Source organism: Haliotis rufescens, unplaced genomic scaffold, assembly GCF_023055435.1.
Source record: "Haliotis rufescens isolate VD_foot unplaced genomic scaffold, xgHalRufe1.0.p SCAF_6, whole genome shotgun sequence".
Lineage (NCBI taxonomy): Eukaryota > Metazoa > Mollusca > Gastropoda > Lepetellida > Haliotidae > Haliotis > Haliotis rufescens.
The window spans coordinates 49,500,805-49,527,688 of NW_025964334.1; the positions used below are offsets into that span (position 1 = coordinate 49,500,805).

The window sequence follows — 26,884 nt, forward strand, 5'->3', positions numbered from 1 at the left end:
ATTAGGTTTACCCCATTTTATATACCTTTTAGGTATGTTTCTCTCAGTAATAAAGACAACGCCTTTCTTTTTTTTGAATCATGGCTCATTCCATAGGCATTGGTCTTCAACTCCTTTCCCGGTCATACCTTGAGGTAACAAGGCACAAGAAATACGTCCTTCATTTCATAAAAATAGGAAAAATGACACAAACATAACTGACACTCTTTACTAAAATATACACGAACACTTGCTACAGTTAGTAGACATAATAACAATACATATAGTGTGACAAACATTGCCACAGGTCTCTTCATCCTTCTATACACAATGCTTGCAACACGCTTCCTTCTACAACGCATGGATGAGGGAAAGGGCAATGTACCATAGACTCTGCATATAATCAAGCTCAATGATGCATACACCATTTATCTTTATGGTTGAAACGATTTTGAATGTATTGAAGGAATGTCGTCGCTGGGGTTACAGATGGGGTTTTGCAAACTCTATCATTTCCTCTATAATATGAGTTGCGATTATTACTGATGAAACATATGAGCCTCCTCTACGTACAAGCTGTAAATCACTAACCACTCTAACTATGTAATTATTAAAACTCTAACATGAACATTTGAATGAATAGATTCTGTAAAGGTGTATCACATGGTTTGGAACACACAGTTGTATAAACGAGAATATAACAACAACACAACAACATCGGTAGGCAAAGGCTTCTGATACATGTCGAACTTCCGTTATCTCGAAACTTGTTGCCATGACCTGCTTCATCCAAGGGTCACTTCCACCGGAAGTGCCCATCATGAGTTGGTCACGTGGAGTGATGTCACCTTGTATGGGAATTGGTGGTCATTAACACTTGGCATTAGAGTGTGCCAATGGCATTTTCGACCACTTGCTGGTTTAAGAAATATTCTTTATGATAGTCGACCCGAAGATGCAAGTGCCTCGTTACCTAGTTACCTGATAAGTCGTGGCACACTTTGAAAATGTCATGATCCTCGTTTTTACTTGTAAGATATCTCCTGGACACCAAGCGTTGTCGTTGTATGTTTGGATGATTTTGAAGCTTCTGGAGGTCCGGGTTTTTTAAGGCTTTGTTTTTATGCGAATGAGAATATTCCTGAGGATTACATTTACGATAAACACACATATTATATTAATATAGAGGCCATTTTAGGCGTCAATGGTAAGAGAACTAACTGTAGTTGCGGGGATATCGCTTCAAAATATCAGTTTGTTTCTCTGACAGGATGACCACAGCACATTAATCATCAGAACATCCAGCAAACCTATTACGGATCCAAATAAGGATGACAAATTATTTTTTTCCAGGATTTGGCGAACAGATTATTGTTACAGCCGACCTCCACCGTTACCTTCCATAATATCAAACGGTAGGCCCCTAAGGAGGTCTTCGGCATGGTTATTCCGCTATTAACAATTCTACCAACCCCACAGTCAAAGTAAATATTTTGCAAGTCCTTGGTGAATGACGTTGTTTTTGACGAGCGGTTTGTTCCGAAGTTATGTCCCAGTGTAGTACATATCACAGGCAACCTCGAGACGTGCATACATGCGAGATAACGGGAGTCGATTTATCAGATACAGAACACAACAATGCAACCATATCAGCGGTTCCTGTATCAACGTAGAAAGAACGACTAGAGTCAAACAAATAACAACCCGAGTAACAGCAAGTGTTACCAGATTCTGATAATAACAATGATATTTACAATCATAATAATAAAATAATGTTTTCCCTCCCTCCATGAGTAGCGGTACCACATATTATGGTTACATTATTTCGTTACGTGACGAGAAAGGACGGTTATTATTAATTTTGTATCTATTGTTATTTGTTTTTGTCCCTTCAATAGCTGTACTACAAGCCTATATTTATGACAGAACAACTCTGTCATCTGCTCGTGTTCAATTAAGTCTTAACCTCCCTTTTTGGGGGGGTACATGATTCCGGAAGATGCCCATCTACGAATCTCCTCCGAAAGATGGAACCTCAAGCTCCTCATCTCCTTTATAATGAGGGTACGCGTTGACAGGTGGTAGAAGATCTGTACATCGAGTTGTGTCCTCTTTGTTATGCCAGGATCCGCAGAAAGCCAGATTGTCACTGTTTATGATCCTTGGTTCGTTAGTGCCTTAAACGCGTTGTGAGGTTTTACGACGTCATTTAGATCTGACTGTCAGTAATATAAGTCGGCGTTAATCCCACTCACTCAACAATTAACAATGCATATGTATCGTGGTTCTTGTTGCTGTGTCTAAATAAAACCCAGCATTATAACATGAGTCAGCTACGTTAGGGCTAGGCCGCAAGTGCCTAAACCAACACCGTATTCATGAAACAGATTCGTATGAGATAAACGCATGTATCGTACGCTCTACTGCGGCATTGTGACGTACGAACATGGGCATTGTCAGAAAAGACCGAGGGAATCCGAATGTCGAGTCCGATTGTTTTTCTTTGTATGATTGCAACCAGTTTGGAAGTCCATGTTGAACACAGAATGTCATTCTCATTTATACATATATATATATAAACCATGCACAGGTAGATTTTCTAACGACAGTTCCTGAGGATATATACTACCAAGCAGCAGAATATACTTAAAGACAGCTGATATTCACAACTTTGTGTCGCCCATGACCTTGCAGCTGGGTATCTTCCGGAATATGGCGAGGACAACCGAAGTAGATAGTGTGGTGACGTCACTGGATTCTGTGTAGTTGTGGTTTTCAATATGTCCAATGGATTTTTCAGTGTACATACGGGTCCTGTGTGAGGAAGTGACGTCAATGTGCCGTTGACGAGAACAAGATACGTGTGAGCAGCGTCGATGGAACATCCTAAAGCTGTGACGCTGTACATACAGGTTACATAGTCGTTCGTTATCCTGCGGAATAGAAAAACAAACAATATACTAGTACATATAATTTCTGAGCTTGTATGATTTTAAGCCGCTTTTAGCAATATTCCAGCAATATCACGGAGGGGGACGCCAGATATGGGCTTCAAACATTGTACGCATGTGGGGAATAGAACCCAGGTTTTCGGCATGGCGAGCAAACGCTTTAACTTTCTGAATGTCGTACGTACATGTGTGTATGAGAATGCAGGCATTTTATCGTAGGGAGGTCGGGTAGCCTAGTGGTTAAAGCGTTCGCTCATCGCCCCGAAGACGCGAGTTCGATTCCCGACATGGGTACAATGTGTGAAGCCAATTTCTGGTGTCCCCAGCCGTGATATTGCTGGACTATTGCTAAAAGCGGCGTAAAATCAAACTCACTCACTCACTCATTTTATCATAAAATTAATGGTGGATACATACAGCTACTGAAGGGTAAACTATTGCGTCCTATGACGTAATACATGAAATATGAACAGTGGGAGTGATGTAATAGTACATGCCAATGAACTTATCCAAATGGGTTTAATGGATTTCAGTAGCGTCATGGCTTGTCAGCGTATTCTTAGAGGAGCCCAAAGTGACGAAGATGTTTATCACTTTGGTGAAACCCACTATCTCAGGACTGGTGCTGACAAATAAAAATTAAAACAATCGGGTCGCGATCGAACGCTTCATTAGCGGATCCTGTCATGGCTAAGGGGTGACACTATGTACAGCGAATTACTCCATGAGCTTCCCCATCGCCACAATCGAAAACACCTCCGACCATCGACGGGGGTTAATTAACTGAAGCAATATTAAGGTAAAAAAGAAGAAGTAAATTGTCCAGGTTGTCCTTCGTCAACATGTAATCAATACTCAGCATCTTTAAGCCATGATCTGCCCACACGAATAACAACACAAACACTCACTACATTGCAGGTACTAAAAGTATACTTATATTGTGTGAAGCACATACTGGTGTCCCCCGTCGTGACATTGATGGAATAATGGTTAAAGCTGTGTATAATCCACCTCACTACTAAAGGTATAAGATATATCAGCACTGCAATTGCAATGACAGTAAACCTTATTGGTAGGATGAATACCGATTGATAGCAGTAGTGGCTAGGTGGGTTGTATCCCATACAGGAAAGACCTGTTAATCCGGACGGTCCCGTTACTAATTGAATCATCCGTTGATTAGCAGAATTCCGGCTAAAGGGGTCGCTGTTTCTTAATGGACTCATTAATATATCATGTGAAGACTGCAGGGACTGATAATCCAATGGGAAGTCCAGGTTTGAATTGATCCTCAGTCGTAAGAGGCGACTAAATGGATCGGTGGTCAGGACTTGGTTGATTGCGTATTAGTGTTAGCCGACGTTGTTCATAATATCAGTCACTGTATTATCGGGTTCAGACTTCAGGCTCATCATCAGCTCATGGCCTTTGCCCCCTCTACACGCAGCCCAGACAGCGAATGGGACTTCTCCCAGGAAGCGCTGCCTTGTCAAACCCACCCAGAACTTTTCGGAGAATGTGAAGACTCACCAACACTGCAGCCTTCTGCATTACCCAGATTGTCAGAAGGGCTGTATACCTGGTAGCAAACCCGGGTACTCTCCCAATGTCAGTCGACAGATTGGGCCGGGGGGTACTAAACCTAAGGCACCGAGGACAATGGGTAGTCGGACAACTTGGTACTTGGGATGCAAGCGGGACATTTCGAAAGCGAGGTCCGCATATTTGCCATGTTTTTCCTCAATCTTGTCAATCACATTAGTGTCAAATGGGACAGAAAATGCAATGATATAAATGATTTCATTGGATTTATCAAAAAGGACAAGATCAGGTTTGTTGACCTGGATACAATTGAGGCTGTAAATGGGCCTATTCCAAAGAATTTTGTATTTATCATTTTACATGACCCCCTCTGCATATTCCGGGTCGTACCATGGGTGGACCTCTGTATCAAAACCACAAACATGGCGAAGAGGGTAATATAATGATCGAGCTACACCATCATGTCGTTTAAGATTCTGTGTTTGTGCCAAAGTTGGGCATCCAATGACAATGTGTTGGACTGTCTCATTAAATTCTTTACATAATCTACATTTCCTATTTACATTTCATGCAAAATCACACATTGACGGTTTCGAGTGGAAATGACAGGTCCTGAGCAACAGAAAGCCTTCTGTTTCACTTTTCAGGCCAGACGCCTTCATCCAAGCAAAGGACTCTGCAGGATTGCTGATCTTCTCAACACACTGCACATAAACTCGTGAATTGTGATTATGTCCCACATCCTTGGCTCGTTTTAGAAAACAGTGGAATGCCTTGTTTTCATCATGAGTCTTGACATGCTTCACAAGAGGATCATCAGACAAATACATGTGTGCAAAAGTGCACAAAACAATTCTATCATGAAGAGCCCCAACGTTAATCAAACCACGTTATTGGTAAATATAAGCGATTGAGGGAAGAGCGTGGGTGGTGGGATCTATTGTCTGACATAATTCTTCGTGTGAGGGTGTCAGTACCCTGTATTTCTTGTTTCGTCCAATCAACAACACCAAAAGAATATGAAAGGACGGGCACAGCATAAGTATTTGTGGCTTTGACTTTGTTGCGAGCATTCAGCTCTGGACTCAAGATTTTCTACATTTGTACTCTGCCCGAAGTTGTTCCTTGATATGGGCATTCAGGAGATTGTCCCTTATCTGCATTCCTAAGTACGTATAGGCCTGGCCTTCCACGAGATGGTCAATAACTCCTCCTCTAAGTAAACTGACTGATCCTTCCTCTTCTACCTTGCCATGTTTCAGATGAAGAATGTTGCATTCGTCGAGTCCAAAGGACATGCCAATATCATTAGAAAAGGACTCGACAAAGAGAATCTGTTTTTTGAGTGTGGATCCCCCATTGGCAATAACTTCAAGGTCATCCATGTTAAGGATTCGAGTAAGGGGTGTTGGGGATCTGTGCTGAGGAGGTCCAGGATGATAACCTCCCTCTTTGCTAAGCAAAAAGCTTAAAGGATTAATGACAAACAGAAAAGCAAAGTATTGAAAGAATCGCCCTGAAATATTCCTACTCTAATAGAAATGGGTTCCGAAGTCACCACCTGCCCCTGCGAATACATCTCAAGTTGAGTTGACCAGCAATTCATTAAAAGCTTGAGTAAAGCAAGTAGTCGCTCGGGGAGGTCAATACATTCCAGTGACTTCAAAATCCATTCGTGAGGTACAGAATCATAAGCTTTTCTGTAGTCTATCCAACACATTGAGAGGTTACGGTGGTAGGTTTTAGCCTCTTCAAGGATAATTTTCTGAACCAGCAATTGATCCTTTCAACCCCAATATCCCTTTCTGGCTCCTTTCTGCTCCATGTACTGTAGATAATGACATTCGAAGCGCAGTACGATGACAAGAGATCTGTAAGACACCCTGTGAATAGTTTGTACTGTTTGTTCAAACAAGTAATTGGGCGGAAGTTTTTAGGGTCAGTCAGATCACCTTTCTTTGGGAGAAGTATTGTTCGCCCTTTGCAGAACCAAGGCGGAACATCCCCGGCATCAACAAGAGAATTAAAACAGTGAAGTATTATTATTATTATTGTTATTATTATTTTATACCGCAGGTATCGAGGTACTAGTATCTGATCAAATGCGGTTTCAATTGTTTCCCGACCAGTGGATCCGTTTGCATTCCAGTTATCATTCTGATCTCCCTGGGGAGTAAACAACCCAAGCTGCCTACGGGCTCTCCTGGGTTTTAACATCCACCTCACATATCACATACATGTACATATGAACAGTTAATCTGCACAGTTCCAATGCGAATATTAACAGTTATTTTACGCTATTCACGTGTAACATTTCAAACTTGTAATATAATCATGTTATAGAAAAGAATTAGTATAATTTTTTTTTAACATAAAAACTTGACTACAATGAACATCATTACTACAGTCAATTCGGCGTGGGGCACTCTATCAGATGGCGAATTACCAATATGGAAATATTTCAACTGGTCTAATCAAAAATCCTATTGTGAAGAAGAACTCCGTTCGGATCACCATTTACATACCATTGACTACATGTCAGTTTTGGGAAGGAGGAATATGATATGTGGACCTATTGCCCTCTTAAATTGGTTCTGCAATAGCCTCGGCCGATCAAGCTGAAACGGTCACGTCAGGGTAAGGAAAAGCATGTGGTAGAAAAGACTATTTAAGGCTAAAAGCGGGATTAAATGGCGGGACTTTGATCAATGACCATCCTTTGGTGCCCCGTTCACAGCTGGGGTTCAGAAAACATGATATTTAACTTCCGGAGTGTTCCCTAATTTCGATTGAGTTTCCTAAGGACAAGAGTGTCGAGCTCTGTGATTCAGTGAAATGTGAGACCCGACGGGGGCCGGGTCACAATTACGAATCACTGAGGGGAATTACTACTAATTCTTACAAGATCAGGATTCAATTGTATGGATGTATAAAAGGGACACTTTCCTCATAATTGACTAATTAAGGGGCCTTATTGAACATCAAATGGATCAGATAGTGTTATTGTATGCCCATGTTGTGTTCTACTTTACAGTCGACTCAGTCGATCGTTCGCCATGTGTCAACAACAATGTTTTAGCATTTTCAAGTTCAAAGGAAGCTGTCCTGAAACATTCAAAAACTAGTTTACGATTTTCGAGAAAAAGTGAAATGAGATTCCAAGAGGGCAAGATAAGCAAGGCAGTTTTAGATGGGAAATGAGTGAATTAGAGTGAGTGAGTGAGTGAGTGAGTATGACTTTACGCAGCTTTTAGCAATATTTCAGCAATATCACGGCGGGGGACACCAGAAATGGGCGTCACACATTGTACCCATGTCGGGAATCGAACCCGGGTCTTCGGCGTGACGAGCGAATGCTTTAACCACTAGGCTACCCTACCGCCCACAAACTAGAGTGAATATTACGTCAAAGCATGAGGTGACATCACAGTCAACGATCATCGCCTTCGGGGCGTATTATGAGCATCGTCACATAGTTTTGCCATCTCACCCAATCGTACCACAAGCAAGCCACTAAATCCTAAATGGTAGACCATTGTTATTGAACCCAAGATGGATAACTGTCATTAAATCATAGATACACGCAAACTACTGTCACTAACCCCGAGTCCTCGTTGGATCCCTTCCGCGTAACCCACGTACACGTTCGAAACACGAATACTATTACATGCGGACCCCTTGCATTAACACCTCGAACACAACGCACCACTGTATCGAAACTCTAGATCATGGAGGACCAATGTCACAAACTACCTGGTTGATCCCTGGTTAACTCGAACACACGATTGCCCACTTAAATCTCACACACAGTTGTCGTTCGACATTAATCCCCAGTTTATGGAAGAAAACTGTCACCAATTACTGGTATAGGAAGTCTCTGTCACTAAGCCCTGGACCATTGTCAGTGAACCTTATTGAACGTGGGCAATTGCCATCAAAACCTAGTGAACAAGGGAAAATTGGCGTGAAAACCTACTAAAGAGTGGACAGCTGTCCTAGTGAACATCTGACTACTCCATTAAATCCTAGTACAAAATGTCACCAGTACAATGGCTAGCTGTCATTAAACCCAAGTACTTGTTGAACGACTATCACTAATCACTAGTACGCGATATATCCCTGTCACTCAACGTCAGTAAACGGTGGACCATTGTCACTTAACCCTAGTTCTTTTTGAACGACTGTTGCTAATCACTGGTACGCGATAAATTCCTGTCACTCAACGTCAGTACACGGTGGACCATTGTCACTTAACCCTAGTACTTTTTGAACGACTGTTGCTAATCACTGGTACGCGATAAATCCCTGTCACCCAACGTCAGTACACGATGGACCATTGTCACTAAACCCAAGTACTTGTTGAACGACTGTTACGAGTCACTAGAACGCGATATATCCCTGTCACTCAACGTGTGAGTCCATGTAAACAGTGGACATTTATGAAAGCATAATGAACATTCGACAACAACCTGGGGCGAGCTACTACAATGGAATCCCTGCGAAGGGTTGAAATTGTCATTAAATAGAAGCGAATGGTTGCATATATTAAATCCCAGGAAACGGTTGGAAACTGTCATTAAAACAGTGAAACAGTTGAAATGGTCATCAAATCATTGCGAACGGTTGAAAACTGTCAATAATTCCTAGGGAATGAATGAAAATTGCCATTAAATCATAGCTAACGGTGGATAATTATATTGTCTATAATTCCTAGCGAATGATTGAACATTGTCATTAATTCCGAGTGAACAGCGGGAAGTTGTCATGAAGTCCTAGTGATCGACAGGAAACTGTCATTAAATCTTAGTGATCGATGAGAAACTGTCAATAAATCCAAGGGAACTGTTGAAAACTGTCATTTAATCCAAATGAACTGTGGACGACTATCATTAAATCAAAAACAGTAACCCAGGTAATATACGTAATAATCTGACAATGCAGTACATGTAACGAGGAGAGGGAGACATAAGAGCAACATGACACAACAACTGCATAAAATCTATTCTTCATACACAAATATGATATACATTGGACCATGCTATTATGCTTCATAAATCAAATATGTAAGTAAAATATGAGACAGAAAATAACAATAGCTCATCACTACGTCGAGCTGATTTATAGGTGTAATCAGTGGTAGAGTCACATACAAACATCAGTTATTATACAAGCCTACTATAGTACATGTGTTTCATGGATTCTAGGACAAGGATGTGACCCTCATGGTCATTTGTGGCGAGTAAGTAACGTTACACTAACACTATTTGGTAATGTATACCCAATTAGGAACCTTGTTCCCCTGCAAGCTCTGTTGTAAATGTCTTAACAGGTTCACACAACAATACATTACAAACCAAGGGTTGGTTTGAGTTCAAGAACACATTAAGTATAAAGTTTCATATACTTATAAGTAATTGGTTATTTTATAAGAAACGAATGCTCTGGTTCCACTTATCGCCAAAGATCAAATTACCGAGCTATAATGATCCATTAAGGTTTTAGTAACGCTTGTATCATTTTATAAAAAAAACATAAAAAATGTTAAATAATTGTTCAATTGTTCTCATAAGCTTGACTGCTACATGTAGTTCCTATGTCCTGCGTGTTAGTCTTTGTCCTATTAGTTGATATTGTTTCTTTCTGAGGTTACATCAAAACCTCCATCCCACTACGTAAATACATTAAGTTGATCATTAGGGATTGGGTTCTTTGTCACCAAGCTTATTCACCTGACAGACACAAACGAGCTGGACCCATCCCTGCGGTGTATTTATACACGTCAGGCAGTATTCGTCTTCTTAGGAGTGTTGGTATTTCTGAATGGCACCCCGGGGAGAATTGTCATTGCGGTTTTCTAATATATATTAATATAGAGACATTGAAGTCTCGTTTGTTAATTATGCTACCGTAAATACTTCAACATATTGCCGGAACAAATGAGGGTGTGTTAATATCCTGTCGGAAACATACGTTTTCAATCGTGATTCTATTCAAACCAGAAAACTAACACCAGTATTTAATCATATATATTTCACCAGCCCTGTTACATATATTCGTCAGTTCACTGGCAAGAGGCTGGGTTATCAAACCACATGGGAGGGATTTTGGTATTTATACATTGTTTCGTCCTTAAAGGCAAACAGTGACGAAAGATTCATGTATCCCGGAACAAAACGTTCTGAGAAAAACTTAATGACGTGTCCTAACTATAGGTTGGTACGTTTTAGGACTGGGTTAAGAACACGTATGAAGATTAATTAAAAGAAGCTTTGCAGTATATATTTTCTAATAGAAATGTAACATTTCTCATACTGAAGTTAAATTGAGGATTCGGGTTAAAACGCCCTGCAAGAGGCCTATAGGTCAAGTGTTCCGAAGAATCGATCGGATTTCGACATTGCAGATTTATGCTTTAAACATGATAATTTATATGCCACGCCGCTCTCACTTAACCCAATACTTTAGTCTCACAATACCTCACAGGGGGCCTTCACGCCGTCTAAATCACTTTCAGACTTGCAAACTTTGCATAAGATTCTTGTACCTCAAAGAACAAGTTTATATTGGCTATCTTAGCCAAACGAATGTGAAAGTGAAATGGTTGAAAACCCTTCCTTATTTAGGTGAAGGATTTTTATCTTCCGATGTATCGTTCATTATCAAGCAGCTCTATTAAAATCCCTCACTGGTTTATAGGGTCTATGCAGACAGCGTTGTAAGGATCTTCGATTTAAGACAATGCTTCTTGCATAAAATCGGATCGTTTTGGTTTGGAGAGGTGCGTTTCATTTTGCAAGATAACGTTTGTTAGCTTAAGGTGGTGCTGAGCACAAATGAAACTGATTTTTACGATAACATACATGCACACTTTAATTGTATTTGGAGAAAGAGTTCTCCAAAACTACGAGTACATTCTTGTAAACTGATTGGTTAACATATTTCTATAGCAAAAAAAACCCAGACGCAGTTGAACCTTTGTTTGCTAGTATTACGACACACGCGGTCGGTACAGGATGTAACAGAATCATGGTTGCGTGGTAGACATGTGGAGGACATTTCCAAATTTGATGCATAAGTGACAAAAATGATGTCCGATGCAATTCCCAATTTTGACCTGCACCATATGTTCCCACGGTTTTTTTTTCAGGTGAACAATTGACTTGCCTTTGTATATGTTTGTGACGGGTGCCACCGGTGGGGCAGGATACGCTCACCTTTCGCGAACACCTGGTGCCATTACTATTTGATAGTGATTCATAAACACATGCTCATGATATAGTCGGACTTGTACAATAGACTCTGCATTATGCTGAGATTTCTATTGGATATGGAAAGGGTTAAGTCGCTTTACCTAAACAATTGTAATGTTAGTCCATAAAAGCACTGGGTGATTAAGACCAAGCTTGACCCCGTGGGAATCCGGATTAGAATTAGTCCCCAGCAATTTATGCTGGTCGTAATGGGCGACAAAATTGATCAGATGGTCAGACTCGATGACTTGGCTGATGGCGTGTCATCCTACCCCGACGATGTGGATCGTTGCTCATAACATCAAGCACTGGTTATAGCTGGAATATTGCTGAGTGCGGCGTTAAACAACAACAACAACAACAACAACTACAACAACAACAGAGAAGCCTCTTGATGATTACGGAGTTACATGCACCTTGTTCGTGCCACAAGAGCCGACAACGATAATGAGCGTGGTCTGGTTGAAAGTGTGCAAACGCACTATAACAACGTGGATTGTTGTTGATGCTGACATCGAAAGATGTGTCTGACTATTCACAGGTCACCGTGTCGTCACGATATGGCTGAAATAATGCCGATGTGACGTTAAATCTTAACTCTCGCACAGGTCGCCGTGTCGTCATGATATGGCTGAAATAATGCCGATGTGACGTTAAATCTTAACTCTCTCACAGGTCGCCTTGTCCTCACGATGTGGCTGAAATATTGCCGATGTGACGTTAAATCTTAACCCTCTCACAGGTCGCCGTGTCTTCACGATATGGCTGAAAGAATGCCGATGTGACGTTAAATCTTAACTCAATCACAGGGACCGTGTCGTCACGATATGGCTGAAATATTGCCGATGTGACGTTAAATCTTAACTCTCTCACAGGTCGCCGTGTCGTCACGATATGGCTGAAAGAATGCCGATGTGACGTTAAATCTTAACTCTCTCACAGGTCGCCGTGAATGTTACATGTATAAAGAACAATATATCACAGAAATATGCTTAGATGTATAAGTTTACTAATAATTGGTATTACTGTCAAGATGGTTTCAATATTTCTGAGTTTTGTACATATCTTTGTTCTCGTTCCATTGATTTCAAGTTAGAGAAATAGACGTAGGTTAGAGGGAGAGGCTATAGTACGGAAGCGTAGTAGGACCACGGTGAATGTTTTTTGTCTGAGTATCTCCTACGTAGGACTTAGTATCTCCTACGTAGGACTTGGTATCTCCTACGTAGAACTTACTATCTCCTACGTAGGACTTAGTATCTTCTACGTAGAACTTAGTATCTCCTACGTAGGACCTACTATCTCCTACGTAGGACTTACTATCTCCTACGTAGGACTTATTATCTCCTTAGATACTAAGTCCTACGTAGGAGATAGTGATTCTAGGCCATACTAAGTCCTACGTAGAAGATACTAAGTCCTAAGTAGGAGATACTTAGACAAAAAGAAAATTTCACCGTGGCCCAACTACGCTTCCGTACTATGGGGACTCGAGAAATGACATGACAACGAATAAACCATAAGCTCCCCTGCCTCTCAACCGATATACTATGAAAAGGTTACCCATCAACGAAGATGGTTGGTCCTTAAACAGGCTGAACAATATTAATGTTCGAATACCAACCTGCACCAGAAGTGGCCACGCGGAGTCCTGGCTCCTAACGGTAGTTTACTTTGACGTTTCCGGCGGCAGTTGCCATAGTATTTTCTCATCCTTCTATAGCAGTCGTAATGCCCCATATAGCCTGTAACAATAAACATGTCAATGAATCGGATTACCGGCCAATGTTGTAGACAGTCGACCAGGTCTGGTGACTTTGATTATCAATACATTGCTTTACTCCTCTGCAAAGTCAAGTGTGGATATTAAGCTCAATTTGACTTGTGCATAAAGTGAAGTCTCTGATTACAAAGACCAAGAATCCACATGCGAAAAGGACACATAAAGCTAATGATAACGTGTTGATCAAGTGCCAAGGGTCATCAGAGACCGGATGTGAACAATCTTCTAACAACGTGCCTCTCGATGAGGTATCGACAACTGTTGCTCTCTGTCTTTATACTCGCTGGTGTTTGCAGATGGTACTCGTGTCGAGTCAATGTCAAAGTCCAAGTTCGTGTCAAGATTTGTGTTTTTATCCGTTAGCGTGGTCACGTTACAGTTGCACATTCGTATCCTCTTCTCTGTGTTTCTGTGCGTTTCCATGTTCTTTAAAGTATACGTAAGGATGTACGTGTATTTATTATGATCATACTGATAGTGTTTACTTATTGTTGTTCACGTAAGTGTCCGTGTGTATCCATTTTTGTGTGTCATGTACCTGATCGTATTTGACTTGTGTGTGTTCATGCAAGTGTTCATGTGTATGTTCACTTTTGTGTTCCAGTTCGCGTTCCTGCCCTTGTAAGTGTTCGTGTGTGCACTTTATAATACTTATGTATGTGTTCGTCGTCAAGTAAGTGTTCGTGTGTGCACTTTATAATACTTATGTATGTGTTCGTCGTCAAGTAAGTGTTCGTGTGTGCACTTTATAATACTTATGTATGTGTTCGTCGTCAAGTAAGTGTTCGTGTGTGCACTTTATAATACTTATGTATGTGTTCGTCGTCAAGTAAGTGTTCGTGTGTGCACTTTATAATACTTATGTATGTGTTCGTCGTCAAGTAAGTGTTCGTGTGTGCACTTTATAATACTTATGTATGTGTTCGTCGTCAAGTAAGTGTTCGTGTGTGCACTTTATAATACTTATGTATGTGTTCGTCGTCAAGTGAGTGTTCGTGTGTGCACTTTATAATACTTATGTATGTGTTCGTCGTCAAGTGTTCGTGTGTGCACTTTATAATACTTATGTATGTGTTCGTCGTCAAGTAAGTGTTCTTGTGTGCACTTTATAATACTTATGTATGTGTTCGTCGTCAAGTAAGTGTTCGTGTGTGCACTTTATAATACTTATGTATGTGTTCGTCGTCAAGTAAGTGTTCGTGTGTGCACTTTATAATACTTATGTATGTGTTCGTCGTCAAGTAAGTGTTCGTGTGTGCACTTTATAATACTTATGTATGTGTTCGTCGTCAAGTGAGTGTTCGTGTGTGCACTTTATAATACTTATGTATGTGTTCGTCGTCAAGTGTTCGTGTGTGCACTTTATAATACTTATGTATGTGTTCGTCGTCAAGTAAGTGTTCTTGTGTGCACTTTATAATACTTATGTATGTGTTCGTCGTCAAGTAAGTGTTCGTGTATGTACTTTATAATACTTATGGATGTGTTCGTCGTCAAGTAAGTGTTCGTGTATGGTCTTGTAAGTACCCATGGACGTGTTCGTCTTCAAGTTCTTGTTCGTGTGTGTGCCTGTTTATGTTATGATTCATGTGTGTTAACGAGCGTGTCTTCACGGTTGTCCACTTTTTCGTGTACGGCAATGTGTGTGTATATAGACTAACTGAGCTTGTATTTATATGTATTTCTCGTTGTTGCTATTATCATTGTCATTACTATTATTACATTATTTGAAAGAATAATTTCAAATTAAATTAGGGAGATAATCTCAATCAATAAAACCAAAATAATATAATTTTCAATAAAGAAAGTACCATGCTTGTGGCACAGTAGACTAACATTAAGTCTCTGAAATCTTACACAATATCCTTCTTGTCTCTAAAAAAAATAAAAAATCCATATGCTGATTTCATATGTGGAATAGAGCTAGCTAGAGCTGGCTAGACTTGCTTTTGTATACGTTTCTAGACTTTTTTTTCATAAAATAATTTTTTTTCCACAGTCATGGTGCAGGACTAGTGGCACAGTACTTGTGACATGAAGACATCGCCCATTAATCATTACTCTAAGGCATGGAGTATTCGTGTGTGCGTGCACGTGGATATAGATTTGAATGGATTGCCCACTTGGCAGGCAGACATGTTTACAACAAACATTCGCCAAGACGTAATCTATTACCCGAAGGCGTTAACGTCATACTGTGGTATAAGGTAGCGTGTGTATGATGCAATTAGCCAGGACTATTTTGAACAGCGTGTTATTTCAAATCAGTGTTGCACTTTTAAACTGTTTGCTTTGAATTATGAGAAGAATTACCAAGTTGGTAACGTTTTGTATGTTTCAAAATCCTGTTTCCAGTCTGGCTACATAGAGATGGGCAAGACGAATATGTGGATAATTATACGATTCTATCTGTTGTTAACCTACGGCCTAAATCAATATTTTCTGGTTTCACATATCTGAGATTGCTGGAAATATACATTTTGTTGTTGTACATGGGAAGTCAACCACAAATATGAAAGGTACCGTATAAAATCTAATTTGTCGATTTCAGGAAATTGAAAAACTGATATTTAAGCGAAAATAGATAGTCGAATGAAAATAAATGATCAATGTTGGGAAATATGATTAGTAAATCATATAAGGTATCGGCCAAATTACATGCTTCAAGTATTTATATCGTGGATTTGTGATCCGTATAATTAGAAATGATTCAATATGGAGCTTATCAGAAAGTACCTTCATAGGTTGGTTTTGACCAGCGATGGTATTTGCAGAGTAATAACACTCAAATTGAATAACGTGTTCGCGTGCAGCGTAACATATAGTGTGTCTGGGACTAATTTCATTTCAATACGCCAGTGTAAGGGAGAGGTTGAATAGCTTCGTGGTTAAAGCTTTTACCTGTCCCAACGAAAACCCGGGTTCGATTCCCTGCAAGATTACAACGTGTGAACCAATGCTTGGTCGTCTAGTCGTGATATCTTGGAACTTCGCTAAATTAGCTCACTCGTACAAATACTGAAAAAACGTCAACGCTAGAGAATAACCAGTCTCGATTATCCGACGATACAGATTCCATTGAGTGTAAAATGCAAAATAGCGTTGAAAATTACATAATGGATCACTGAAAATCGGTGATGGCACAATGTGTTCGCGAAAAGGGTAAGCATGACCTGCCCTACCGGTAGCACCCGCCATTCACACAATCTACATAAAAAGTACGTTTGTGTTGCCTGACGCCGAACAACAATCCTCCTGCCGTGCGACGGCGGCATGTCAACAAACCAGACAGTAAGGTAACGCACCAGAAATCCAGTCACACGAATGCATGCAAGACAGTTTATCATAGAATATAACAAAATTGAATATTTTAGAACCTTCAAAATATGTACACAAACACCAACATTTTAATACTCCTTTGATTGGCATTTAGAAGTTGGAGTACTAAGTAAGGATAAGAATTTATGGATAACAACTTCATAATTGTAAATATTATCCTTATTTTCGTACTCACTTGTGTCTATGAGGGAAGTGTTATGTTCGCATTCTCGATACTGATAATTTATTTTTAATAAACAATAAAACCTAGGGGGAAAAATGAAAGTCTACCGAGTATATTTTTTATGTAATAAAATTGAAAGAACTGTTTTACATTTTTTATGTAATAAAATTGAAAGAACTGTTGTTAATCGTGGTTATGTGTATTTTACCATCACTCATTCCTGCAACAGTTCGTTAAAAGTAACGTGTGTCTGGGTAATTTTGTGTAAAAATATATTGGTTCAACGAAGACTGGGGTAAAATATGAATTTGCAACCACATTATTCCTATCATGAATGAAATGTAAATTTGTGGCGAAAAGAACCTTTTTTATTTTCAAAGATAAACTGTCGGATAAGATTTTTTTTTAAATTTAAAAGTTTTAAATCAAGTTATATTTTCAAAATTAATCCATGTAGAAGAATTCTTTGAGTGCTGACTCAAATGCAGTTCATTTCTTGCATTAAAAATATAGCTAACTTAAGGTATTTCCAACTGAAAATCAAACATGGTAGATCAACTGAGAGGTATACTTTCCTTTGGTAGTCAGCTTATCTGTACGTGAACCATGTCAACAAAACACATAATGATCCACCTTTAAGGATCCAAACGAACCCTTTAACTCTTGTTCAATGTGCCTGTAGGTCGGTTCGGACATAAGAAACGCAACCATTCCTAACAACGCATTGTATATAACAGTTTATCACTTAAACGTCTCCCTAACGTAATCAATGCCGCTGCTAATGAAATCACAGCCATTGTATGCTATTGATAAGAAAAGCTAAAGTCTCCAGCGTTACGCTTGCGGTACAAATGCGTTTTTCTCTTTTGCTTTATGGAACAAATCCTGGCTTAAGTCATCTTAACGATCAGACAACATGAAAAGCTTGACGTTAGGAGTAATATGTTAACTGGACTGCCGCTCTGTAGAAACCAAACGGTGCCCAATGAATAGCAAGTATATTGTAAGAGAATGGTCGATCGCATGATTATGGATCTAAATATAGAACCAATCAATGACTAAAAGAGATCAAAGAGATTGCCGTCACTGCAGGAGAAGTTGTAGGGGTGAAAGTTGCACTTCTTTCTGGATTTAATGGTTCCTCTGGACAGGTGCGAGGGATGCTTTTTGTCATAACCCCGGAAGCTGCAACTCGGCCTGAACAAATGTGACGTGGTGTTATGCCTTGCTGAATTGTCGTGGGATCCAGCTATTATATTTTTACGTAAACGTGAGGCCACTGTTCCGTTTATGTTCGGAAAGTCGCGATTCTTTGCCTATGAAAAATAACGAAAGTAACATGTAAAATGAAACTTTGTTTTTTATTAAGTGTAATGTTACAGGTTTATTTTTTAAATCCCGCGATAATGACTGGAATTTAATTACGTCAGCACGATAGTCATACATTTAAATTAGATTGAATTTGATTTAAAATAACAAATAATGTTTGTAATTAACATGTAAAAGATACTACTTGAAGGATGATATTGGCTTCCCCAAGATAAAACCTTCATCACAGTGGTGTTCATTAAGTTGGTCTTGCCGAGTTTCATTGTTAAAATAACGCGTCTTATTACAGTTGTGACTTTTAATCAGTTGGTGGTGCCATGCAACTTCCGAAAAAGGACACTCCGGATTTTTTTATAGACCTAGGTAAAACTATTGCATATCGTATTATTATTATTATTATTATTATTATTTACAGATTAAAATAAAAAATGCAGCAAAGAGGGTTTGGGTGATCCTGGCACAGTCAGGCTGGTTAGGCTCATCATCAGCTCAGGACCCTTGCCCCCTCTACACGCAAACCAGACAGCGAATGGGACTTCCCCCAGGAAGCGCTGCCAAGTCAAACCCACCTAGAACTTTTCGGAGAATGTGAAGACTCCCCAACTCTGCAGCCTTCTGCATTAGCCAAATTGTCAGAAGGGCTGTATTCCTGGAAGCAAACCCGGGTACTCTCCCAGTGTCAGCCAACAGATTGGGAGGTACCAAACCTAAGTCATCGAGTCGGACAACTTGGCACTTGGGATGCAAGTGTGACATTTCGAAAGGGAGTTCTGCATATTTGCCATGTTATAAAATTAATAATAATAATAATAATAATAATAATAATAATAATAATAATAATAATGATATATTTTTGTTGTTGACATGTCGACTCTTAGATCTAAATACATCGACTTCGGCTTAAACAGAGTAAAGTAAGGATCAATAACAAAGGTTTATGTTGTGTCTATGAGTGAGATATACATCCATGCCGCCGCATCTGTAGGATAAAACACCGGTTTGGCGAAAACCTATGTCATCAGTGTGAATATATGATATCATACAATGTTTTGTCTCTTTGTCGGATTTGTCGCTCCAATTTGATTCGACCCTTTCTCTTCATGTGATGGTGATACGACGATGCATACCTCCAAGACATTTTGAATTATAACTCTAAAGTATTATTTATATTTTGTTATTATCGGAAATATTTTCTTTTACTCCAACGATTTTATATTTTTTGGGGGAGAAATTTGAAAATATTACAAAACATTACAATCGCAATTCCAATCATTTGAAACATATGGATGAGTCACCGAAGGAATATGGTTTTATTGTGAGACTGCGCTTAGCAAGCTCTTCGGCCAAGGTCATATCTCAAGTAGCACACAACCAACAGTATAGTCGTCAAAGTTTATTTATATGTAGAACATATAACTTCAGCAATTAAACGTATGTTAGATGGAACATCAGTGTCGAGGGAGGCTCTGTTAAGTGAAACAGATGTCGGCAGACAGTCAGTGGAAATGCAAGTCCGGTTGAAGAAATCTCTTGTTCCCCTAGCAGTGATTTGCTTAAGATCTGCTAGCGTTGTATTGAGCACATTATCGCCGTGAAGCCGCAGACGGGACTCCAGCTTATCCATCGCTCTATTATGAGACTGCCCGATTCTACTCTGAACAAATACCCAGGACGCAGAGGCTACAATTTGGCCACAATGAGACCCTTGTGCAAACTGAAGTAATCTAGCGTTGTAGCGATGGCGAGTTATCATCGTCCTCATCGTCGTACAAAGCGGTGTAGAAGGCGGCTGGACAAGCGTCGAGGATATCGCTGGGGCCATCTTGACTCCCGATTGAAACCATTAACTGGAATTTATTAACTTGTTAATCTGTACGCTTCTAAAACGGCATTGAAGATGGAAGAACTGTGTTAAATAAGTTTTCTTCTTGAACACACTGTTGTTCTTGAATGTTTCAATGGACCATCAATACATTATGTACATTGTATGTATTTATGTATGTTATGTTGACGTATTATTATGTTCTGGCTTTGTTGTCAGTGAATGTCTTTATATATACAGTTAATATTCACTGACCGCCTTGTAATTATCCATTTTATGAATCTTATAATTTTGAGGGTAGTCATGTGGTTCATGTGTTGGTTCATCACACCGATGACACGAAATCGATTCGCCATACGAATATGTTGTGCGAAATCCTTCCGCTCATGAGAGCTTTAACTCACTGTGAGTGAGTGAGTGAGTGAGTGAGTGAGTGAGTGAGTGAGTGTAGGCTTACGCAGCTTTTAGCAATATTCCAACAATATCACGGCGGGGGACACCAGAAACGGGCTTCACACATAGTACCCATGTGGAGAATCGAACCCGGGTCTTCGGCGTGATGTGAGAACGCTTTAAGCACCAACCGCCCTATCTCACTCATAAATCTTAATGCTTTTGTGTGAAGCTCATACTGGAAATATACAGACAACAAAGGTTCCTTATAATACAAATGATAAAAGAACATCAATTAAACATTTTTCAGTTGAAATAATCTCTGTTTCAACTACACTTGCGTGACACGGGGACGTTGACAGATGTTAAAATGTTTCAGTAGTCAATTACACGTGGCAACGCCGTTTAACATTTCCAATAGTTTTTGTTTCATTACCAAATGATGACGGCCTTAATGTTTTCAAGCGTTTCGACCCGACTGATAATAACGGTTATTGATTTTCTGTAAGCTAGTATCAATTACACGGCAGCTCGTGGAGTTTGTATCTAATTCGCCGCATGTCTGGAAATGACAAAAAGTAGAGAAAGCTAATTCATTTGGCATCTATTTCAGTTGTTGTGAATGGATTGACATTTATGGGGTAGGGTGTGCAGCTTCTCGTAGCCTAATTAACTCATGAATGTTTAATGAGAGGTCGCGCCAGTGTGGTAGAAAGGTCACGGGTAGTTTGTAAGAAATGAGATTGTCGGATCAACACATATTTCACCGTTTGTTACAACTTTCGATTTTTTTGTGCCGAGTTTTCTGTGTTGTGTGGGCAGAGACACAAATACATGTGATGTACATGCGAAGAACATATTGCTTGAGTAACGTATCGTGTTTCTCCGTGCATTATGCATTGTTCTTCATTTACATGCATCTGAATGTTGTAAATCGTTTGTGTTTAGGCGCATTACAGTTAGGTGTACTGAATATAGTTATGATTGTCTCGGAACGTGAACCCAAACGGGTGTGTATGTACTGTTACATGTACATATTCAGGCATTGTTGCGGTTTCTGATGACATGCGTGTTGTGTTAGATTCCATGACTGTTGTTTGAGATTCCATGACTGTAATTTGAGATTCTGTGACTGTTGTTTGAGATTCCATGACTGTTGTTAACTTCAGTTTTCAATTCTTGACCTTTGTCTCAGGGACTCGTTCAATGACTGTTGTTTAAGATTCCATGACTGTTATTTGAGATTCTGTGACGGTTGTTTGAGATTCTGTGACTGTTGTTTGAGATTATATGACTGTTGTTTGAGATTCCATGACTGTTGTTTGAGATTCCATGACTTTTGTTTGAGATTCTGTGACTGTTGTTTGAGATTCTGTGACTATTGTTTGAGATTCCATGACTTTTGTTTGAGATTCTGTGACTGTTGTTTGAGATTCCATGACTATTGTTCACTTCAATTTTCAATTCTTGACCTTTGTCTTAGGGACTCGTTCAATGACTGTTGTTTAAGATTCTCAGGTAATGGCTGTTGTTAATTAAGATTCTCTGTTCATGACTGTCGTTCAAAGTCTAAGTTCATTGCTGTTGTTTAAGATTCTGAGTTAATTATTTGTTTCGGATTCTCAGTTAATGGTTGTTGTTAAGATGTTCAGTTCACGAACGTTGTTTAAGATTCCTATTCAATGGCTGTTGTTTAAGATTCTCAGTTAATAGTTTACGAAAATCAATTCAAGAGTGGTGTTTAAAAAGCTCATAATGATAATGATGTTTTAACATCGAGGTGTCCTTTCTGCAGATATTACCAAGAAGATGAATACCATGTTTTATTAATATTTCCAGTATATAAAGATATTAGAATCAAATACCTGCCTAACTATTATTATACGTATCCATCACAAAGAAAGTTTGTACAGTTAATGAACAACAACAATAGCCACATTCTTCCCAGACTTGCAGTTTTTGTTTATACGATATTTGAAAGAAGGATGATACATTGACTATAAGTAAAACTGTGTACATCTAATCAGCTACAATCTGATCAGTATACAAGTGGTGCTCCACGACGAATTATCCTGCAACAAAATGTCATGATTGTAATATTGGCCTCATGGCCACACATGCGAAGTAAATCTGTCTGTCTGTCTTTAAGAAGCTAAGTTAATGACTGTTCTTTATTATAAGATTTTCAGTTAATAGTTGTTCAGAACAATCAGTTCATGGCCGTTGTTTAAGAGTCTTAGTTAATGTCTGTTTGATAAGATTCTTAGTTAATGACTGTTGTTTGAAATTCTTAGTTAATGCCCGTTGTTGAAGATTCTTAATAAATTCTCGATGTTAAAGATTCTTAGTTAATTCCCTTTGTTTAAGATTCTTAGCGAATGGCTGTTGTTTAAGATTCATAATAAATTCTCGTTGCTACAGATTCATAGTTTATATCCTCTGTTTAAGATTCTTAGTTAATGACTGCTGTTTAAGATTCTTAGTCAATGACTGCTGTTTAAGATTCTTAGTTATTTCCCTTTGTTAAAGATTTTTAGTTAACTCCCTTGGTTTAAGATTGGTACACAAATTGCAGACAATATGTTGAACTTCTGTTCTTGCCAATTTGTCAAATAGAAGTGCTGAAAGTTGAATATTGCGTCACAATCATTGACGGTCAATTCGAGGGCGCCCCGATTCCTTAAGTAAAAATCAATCAAGTTATCTCTTCTGTAATTTAGTTCCTATAAATCTCGTAAATATTTGAGTAATACTTCACGTAACATTGCAATGTCTGCCCACTTTCATGACAGATATGATCTGTGGGGAGATGGGATTCATGTTTTTGACAATATTCCATCTATATGTAATTAATCCAGTCTTGTTCAGACACACCGACCAGTGGTTGATAGTATGAGCAACGACCCACGCCGTAGGGCACGATGACATAACAAACTATATATACCATTGGAATCGGCGCCTGTTACAACATTGAACTACTGTGGACCTATTCTGTCCCGAAATCCTTAGAGAGTAGAAAGGATGGATTTGAGATGAGGAGAGGTGAGGTAAAGTGGAATGGAGTTTATCGTCGTTTTCAGGATTATTGCACTTTGTTTGATTTTGGGTTTGTGCTTGTACTAGTCGGGACTATTAAATGCAGCTTTAATAGTATTAGCCGACTCAGATACTTTGATTAGTTGAACATGGATATCCAACCCAGAAACAATATACTGACTCCGAGCCAACCTGTCCTTATTTTGCCCCTTTAATTCCGAACGTAAGGCAGGGCAACAATAAGTACCATCGTTTTACGTCTTCTGGTATGACCTGGCCAGGGACCGAACCACCGACTTTCAAGCTCGCCGGGCAGACGTTCTATCCTCTAAACCATGGAGGCTGTCTTCGACACTCGGGAGCAAAAATGTCAATAAGTGGGATTGCTGGCGTTGTTAATGAATTTTCATCATAACGGTTTGCGTTGTGTTCGTCAAAGGACTAATCATACAAAGAGACAGGGGCATCGTGACTTTATGATGACACATTAACAGATCATCAAGTGGACCAAATGCACAAATAATAAATTAAGATTGAGTACTGCAGTCAATATCGTAATTAGACCATGCTAGTGAATGATCCATTATCCCGTGTACCCAAACATGTACCTATCATGTGAGTCCATTTTTCACAAACATGTCTGTGTTTGATGCTTCATCCTTTATAATCAGCCTCCAAGATAAAACCGAGTCCCTTAAGATGTTGATTGACAGCTATATATTGAAATAAGATAGCTTGTTGCCTCACACGTCTCACGGCAAGGACATGGAGGCCAGCAGGTCCCCTGTATTTATGAGGGCCTAAGAGATTGAACCAGAGAAGCTATTACAAGACATGCCACATCGCCAAGACCTCTGGAAAAGAGAGGCCAAAATTCGGCACAGGATCTGTATGGCACATGAAAAGCGCTTTTAAGTGTAATCAATCAATTGGTTATTACTATCATAGAAAATCCAATCTTTTTCCTATAATAGTTCGGGGGCATGAGTCTAGATCTTTAATCCCTCGGGACGAGCCCCTTGACACGGGTCTAGGGGTACTGTCGGACAATCTTACATTAAGGTAGTGGTCAATCTAGCCTGGACATCACGTTGGGGCATTACAAGATGAACTCTGGAACTGGACACTCATGGCTGAGGCTATCTGGGAGCAGACGGGGATGTGGCACTTTGTTAGTTAAGGCATATTGGATGGAACGTTAATGCATCTCTATGACACTGCTTGTCAAGTTGAAGCCTGGGTTGCCTGATTTTGTTGTTGAGAGTAAGATATCCCTCCTCCCTTGGCAATCATGTGACCTTCCTACACACTTCCCACCACACAAAACACATACATAAAAAGAGAAATAGAAACATAACATAAACACAACTCCCACCTCCAAAACTACCCCCCCACCCAAAGAAAAATTAAAACAATAGAACAGCGAAAATAAAATCAATTAAGAGATAAAAAAACTAACAAAGATCTTAAAAGAAAACAAAAAAAGGGAAAAATATAAACGTACAAATTAAAAAGAATGCAATGACTTTTTGTTTTATATTCATTTGCCAAAAAATGGTATTACTAATAATTTTTCTATCGTCTTATATATAACGTTGCTAAGAGACATTAACATGATCTTCTGAATTCATTGTCATTTTTTTTACCAAACTAATCTTCAACAATTGTTAACTTTGAAAATAGATTGAATAACACATGAAATGAAAGAAACATGTTCATTAATGTATTCTGAAAAAAAAGGTTAAAAGAAAATATGATCGGGCTTCAAAGTTTTTTGCTGTGCACGAAAGACCATGGTACGCTGCGAACTGACTACGCCAACTTCTATCGATAAGGAAAGCTAGCATTTTGTAGATACAATACCGAGATATGTTATTCCCCGTCTCCGGCTGGAGACAAAGAATCTAGGAGAACGATCGATACCTAATTCCTCCACAAGGAGGAAATCGAAATGGCCCCCCGAAGGCGCAATATCAAATACCGATTCGAGGAAATATTCAGATTTGCTGTTACATATTTCTTGGGATGACAATATCCATTCGATGTACATAATCGAAAAAGGAATAATTATTTCAGCTGGTCAATATTCATGTGAAGATCGAAAGAGACGATAATGTGGTATTGTGGCACGACGGAGAACTTTACGGCTTTTGAGAACACAATAGAGATGTGATTGTAATGTAATCTCAGCTTACTCCTTAGATGTATGTGTAGGATATTAGACTGTTAAGGGATAATACTACGGTCATAAACAGTTACTTTGAAACGCATACTCGGATGATAGAATGTTAATGTATGAATATATTAATATCTTCATTCTAATCAGTTGAATAACAATGCATAGTTGATGATACCCTGCATTTAAATATGAACGTGAATCAAACGTCGTTGCTATGTGTTCGAATTGAACATGGAATACATTATGATTATAAGAAGAGTTTGCAAATTATATTTAAGTGAGCATCAGATCGTAAATAATACTGCGTTAAAAACAAAAAATATGAAGTCAACTTGACAATGTTATACATTATATATTTTTTAACATTTAAGTTATTGATTATTGGCAAAACACTTCTTCTGTAAAGTGGGTACCGACTGTTAATGTCAGAGGAATATTGACCAATGTCTCTTTGTCGAATACTGGAGGATAGATTGATAATCTTTAGTTTCTGCGTGACTGAACGGCAGCGTTGATTTTCAAGCGTTCGTGAAAGTTTTGAACATGCCCTGCCCAACTGGCCATGGTAAAGTCAACACGAATATTTGATTGTCAAAAGTCGCTACATATCGACTTCGCACGAGTCCTTGCAAATATAAATTGATGTGATGTAAATAAAAATAAGAAAAGATATGTAACTGTAATGTCATTGCATAATGCAAGATGTCTGGTATTGATGTGACTTTAAAGATATACATTCGCTTTAGTGACTAGCGGGAATGTAAACTCCCTACAAGGATGGCAAAGTGTACAGTCACTAGAAAGATGTGTGATTGTAACACATTGTACAGCGTCAAAGACAAGAGTGGTCATTAATTTGGTTGAAAAGCGCTTCAAACGTGTGATTGTAAAGCGCTTGAAAAGTGTGTGATTGCAATCTCTCTTCAAGGGTGTGTGATTGTTATGTCGCTTCAAAAGTATGTGATTGTAAAGTCGCTTCAAAAAACTGTTTTGCTAAGTATCTTCAAAAGTGCATAATGCAAGATGTCTGGTATTGATGTGACTTTAAAGATATACATTCGCTTTAGTGACTAGCGGGAATGTAAACTCCCTACAAGGATGGCAAAGTGTACAGTCAC

At 39.1% G+C, this 26,884-nt stretch overlaps 1 protein-coding gene across 1 annotated transcript in view; it reads right to left on the reverse strand.

The window, feature by feature from the left end:
- Positions 1-194: 194 nt before the first annotated feature.
- Positions 195-26,884, reverse strand: part of LOC124112144 — a 94,334-nt gene continuing 67,644 nt past the window's right edge. Inside the window, exons 4-5 of the mRNA XM_046472122.2 lie at positions 13,347-13,467; positions 195-2,912 (exon numbers count right to left, since the gene is read on the reverse strand). Of these exons, the coding sequence (XP_046328078.1) occupies positions 2,579-2,912; positions 13,347-13,467 (455 nt within the window). The 3' untranslated portion in view covers positions 195-2,578. The remainder of the gene's footprint in view (positions 2,913-13,346; positions 13,468-26,884) is intronic.